Source organism: Phascolarctos cinereus, unplaced genomic scaffold (genome assembly GCF_003287225.1).
Source record: "Phascolarctos cinereus isolate Bilbo 61053 unplaced genomic scaffold, phaCin_HiC Scaffold_9;HRSCAF=440, whole genome shotgun sequence".
NCBI classification, from domain to species: Eukaryota; Metazoa; Chordata; class Mammalia; order Diprotodontia; family Phascolarctidae; genus Phascolarctos; species Phascolarctos cinereus.
The window spans coordinates 247,880,686-247,884,375 of record NW_027556402.1 but is presented as its reverse complement, the minus strand read 5'-3'; the positions used below and the strand labels follow the sequence as shown (position 1 = coordinate 247,884,375).

At 38.3% G+C, this 3,690-nt stretch overlaps 1 protein-coding gene across 1 annotated transcript; it reads left to right on the top strand.

Annotated features, from left to right (window-relative positions):
- The first annotated feature begins 1,486 nt into the window (after positions 1–1,486).
- On the top strand, positions 1,487–2,511 carry LOC110199569 (olfactory receptor 8U9-like). The gene has a single exon (XM_020974443.2). It carries the CDS (start codon positions 1,538–1,540, stop codon positions 2,477–2,479), a length of 942 nt encoding a protein of 313 aa, XP_020830102.1. The 5' UTR covers positions 1,487–1,537; the 3' UTR covers positions 2,480–2,511.
- The last annotated feature ends 1,179 nt before the right edge of the window (positions 2,512–3,690 follow it).

Below are 3,690 nucleotides of genomic sequence, written 5' to 3'. Positions count from 1 at the left end.
AGCTTCCTTAAAGGATCAACCGAGTATCACCCTCCACTCATGATCCCCTGGTTATCCCCCACCTTTCCTCAAATTGTACAGGGAGTGTTGTTTTAAGATAGTCTTAAAGCTACTCTAAGAATAGTGAGAGTAAAAGAGAAAAGGAAAACGGGATGGCAGAGGATGAGAGGATAGATAGCATCATGGAAACAATGAACATTAACTTGGACCAACTTCAAGAGATAATACAGAATGAAGGGCCTGGTGTGCTATGGTCCAGAGTCACAAAGAGTCAGACACAACTGAACAACAACAACAAAAGAATTCTGGAACATCCTGTACTTCACTTATTTATTTCTATAAATAAGATTAAGCGATTCAAAGGACCTCAGAGGTTATTTAGTCCAACCCCCTCACTCTATAGATTGGAAAACTGATACCTAGAGACTTAAGTTACAGAGGTGGGATTCCAGCCAAGTTTTTAAGACTCCAAATCTCATCATTCTCTTCACTAAACACATCTCCCTTTTAACTCTGTTGTCAGTAAATCATTTTGCTTTCAGCTAATTGTCTTCCTCCTGATTACAGAGTCAAAAGAAATCCACAGGAGAGGGTTCAAATTTACGTTTTTAAGAATAGCGACTAACAAATACTTTCAAAGACATAGTGTTGATTATCCACAAGGTACTCAAACTTCAAGTTGGAGGTTTGGAAGTGGGGTGGATTTCTAAATGTGGTAAATCCTTCACCATAGAATGTCAATTCCTGGAGAACAGGGATTATTTTCAATTTTGCTTTCGTATTCTCAATATCTCTTGTATATATGAACGCATGTATTATGTGTGTATGAATGTATATGTGTATATATGTATGTGTGTGTGTACACACAGACACATACACACACACTCACACACACAGAGAGTCCAATAATGCAGATCAACAACTACTCTGAAATACATTGCCTGAGAGTTGTCCTGAAGTCTGATTAAGTGTGCCCTGGGTCACAGAGCCAGTCCATGAATAAAGCAGGATGGGTCTTTTGACTTAGAGACTGGAATTCAATCCATCATACCATGCTGCCTCTCACAAAGCAGGTGACAAAGAAATTCTTATTTGAATGCATAGACAAGAACAAGAATGACAGTTACAATCTAAGCATGTAGTACCAAAAATAGAGATGAAAATTATTTTCTGTGAACAGTAAGGCAGTATGGAATAGTGGAACAAGTGTATACTTGGAATAAAAGAGAAAACTCAAACCCAAGTCATGACATTTATTAATGGCATTATTTTGGATGTCAAACTGTGTCTTGATTTTCTAAAACAATAAGATAGGAATACTAATATTTGTACAACCTACTTCACAGGATCATTATGAGTCCAACACTTGGTAATCACACCAGGTTTTGTTTTATTTTTACTGTGTGCTATCCATCATCATTTACTCTGATAATGGCAGCAATGATGAAAAGTGTGATTTAGAGGTAAGGAAAAAAGCCAGGAACTAACTGATCTCTCATCTTTGTTTTTATCATGGCCAAGCTCCCAGATGGAATAAATGGCTGAGATTAATTTTACCCAGGTGACTGAGTTCATTCTCTTGGGCATCACTGACAAGCAGGAACTGAAGATGCCCCTCTTCCTGGTGTTCTTCTTTATCTATGGGTTCACACTAGTGGGCAATCTGGGTCTCATCATAATCATCAGAATGGACGCACGGCTAACAACTCCAATGTATTTCTTCCTAAGTCACCTCGCTTTTGTTGATTTCTGTTATTCTTCATCTATTACTCCCAAAATGTTGGGGAATTTTTTGTATGAAGTAAATACAATCTCTTTCAATGCATGTGCTATTCAGCTAGGATGCTTCATAGGTTTCATGGATGCAGAATGCTTGCTGCTAGCTTCCATGGCCTACGATCGCTACGTGGCCATCTGCAACCCCTTGCTTTACATGGTTTTGATGTCTCCTAGAATCTGTGTTCAGCTTGTTGCCATTCCCTATATCTACAGCTTTCTGGTTGCCCTCTACCATGTCATCCTTACATTCCGCCTCTCCTACTGCGGTTCCAACATTATCAACCATTTCTATTGTGATGACATGCCTCTCTTGAGGCTGTCCTGCTCTGACACCCACTCCAAACAAATATGGATTTTCATCTGTGCAGGGATCATGCTTATTGCTTCCTTTTTGGTTGTCTTTGTCTCCTACATGCATATTATCTCTGCAATTCTAAAGATGCAGTCAGCTGAGGGCAGGCGCAAAGCCTTCTCCACCTGTGGCTCACACGTGGTGGCTGTCACCATTTTTTATGGGACCTTAATATTTATGTACTTACAACCCAGCTCAAAGCATTCCCTTGATACAGATAAGATGGCCTCAGTATTTTATACTGTGATCATTCCCATGTTAAATCCTTTGATCTACAGTTTACGAAACAAAGAAGTGAAGGATGCTTTGAAGAGGGCCTTAAGCAATAGTAATCATGGCTTTAAGTAAACTTTAAGTGGATATTGGCTTAAGGAAACAAAATATTTTCTTATTGTCTCTTCAATTGGAATCTTATTTGGTGAAATCACTTTAATGAAAAGAAATGGCATAAAATTGTGCAATGTTCAAGATAGAAGGCACTTTGGAAATCATCTAAATCAGTTATTTCTCCTAATTTCTCAGCATGGGCATATCTAATATCAATATCCAACAAGAATTTATTAAGTTTCTACTATTTGCCATACTAGTCACTGGGGATACAAGGCACAAATCAAAGAAACTCTGCCTTCAAGGAGCTTATATTCTAACTGGGGATTTTCTGTCTCTCAGAAAAAAAATACATTTTGATAATCCCTCACATCAAAATATTCCATATCGAAAGCTTTTAATTAAATATTGATCTCCCCTTCCAAGTATTTCAGAGGATGTACAGATGCCTGTAATTCCTTGTTTAGTTCCTTCTGGGACACTCTGCATGGGAAGCATGGCTTTACTTAAACCAGTGTTACTGCTTACATCTCTGTCTCTCAAGATGGCCATAGGGAAGCTGGGTACAGTTTCAAAATCATTATTATAAAAGAAGTCTATCTTTCCTCTTCTCTGAAAAACATATCAGTAAAGATTTAGTTCTTATTGGAAATCAGGAAATTCTTGGGTCTAAGCATGACCAAAGCACACAAAACACTTCGGAGCAGAAAATATGGGCATATAACTCAGCAAGGCTTCTTTCCTGCTGGTCATCAAACCAGAAAAGACTGTACACAGAAATATGTCCGTGTCAAGTCCATGTTCCAGGATCTTAGACAATAATATCATGCCCATTGCTGAGCCCTGTAGGCAGGCAGACTTGGATCTTTTCTTTGTTTTGAAAATCAAGGCAAAAGCCTTATAATATATTGGGCAACCAATAACTGGCATTCCTACTCCTTAAAGGTCAAAAAGAAAACACGACTTAGACTCATTTCAATTAAACAGTATTTATCAGACCTCAATTATGTCCAAAGCATTGCACTATGCCCTGGAGAGACAAAAACAAAAGTAAATTGGTTGATGACCTCAAAGGACTTATATTCTACTGGGAGAATGAGGAAATAAAAGATATACAGAGATAAGCAAAAACAAGATAAACTCAAGGATGGAGGTGGCACTAAATACCAGGGTAATCAAGAAGGGCTTCACTTCGGTGCTGGTATCTTAGCTGAGCCTTTAAGAAAGCTAAG

What these genes read in the sequence shown, in the direction of transcription:
- LOC110199569 (XM_020974443.2), top strand. Translation starts at nt 1,538, where the DNA reads ATGGCTGAGATTAATTTTACCCAGGTGACTGAGTTCATTCTCTTGGGC.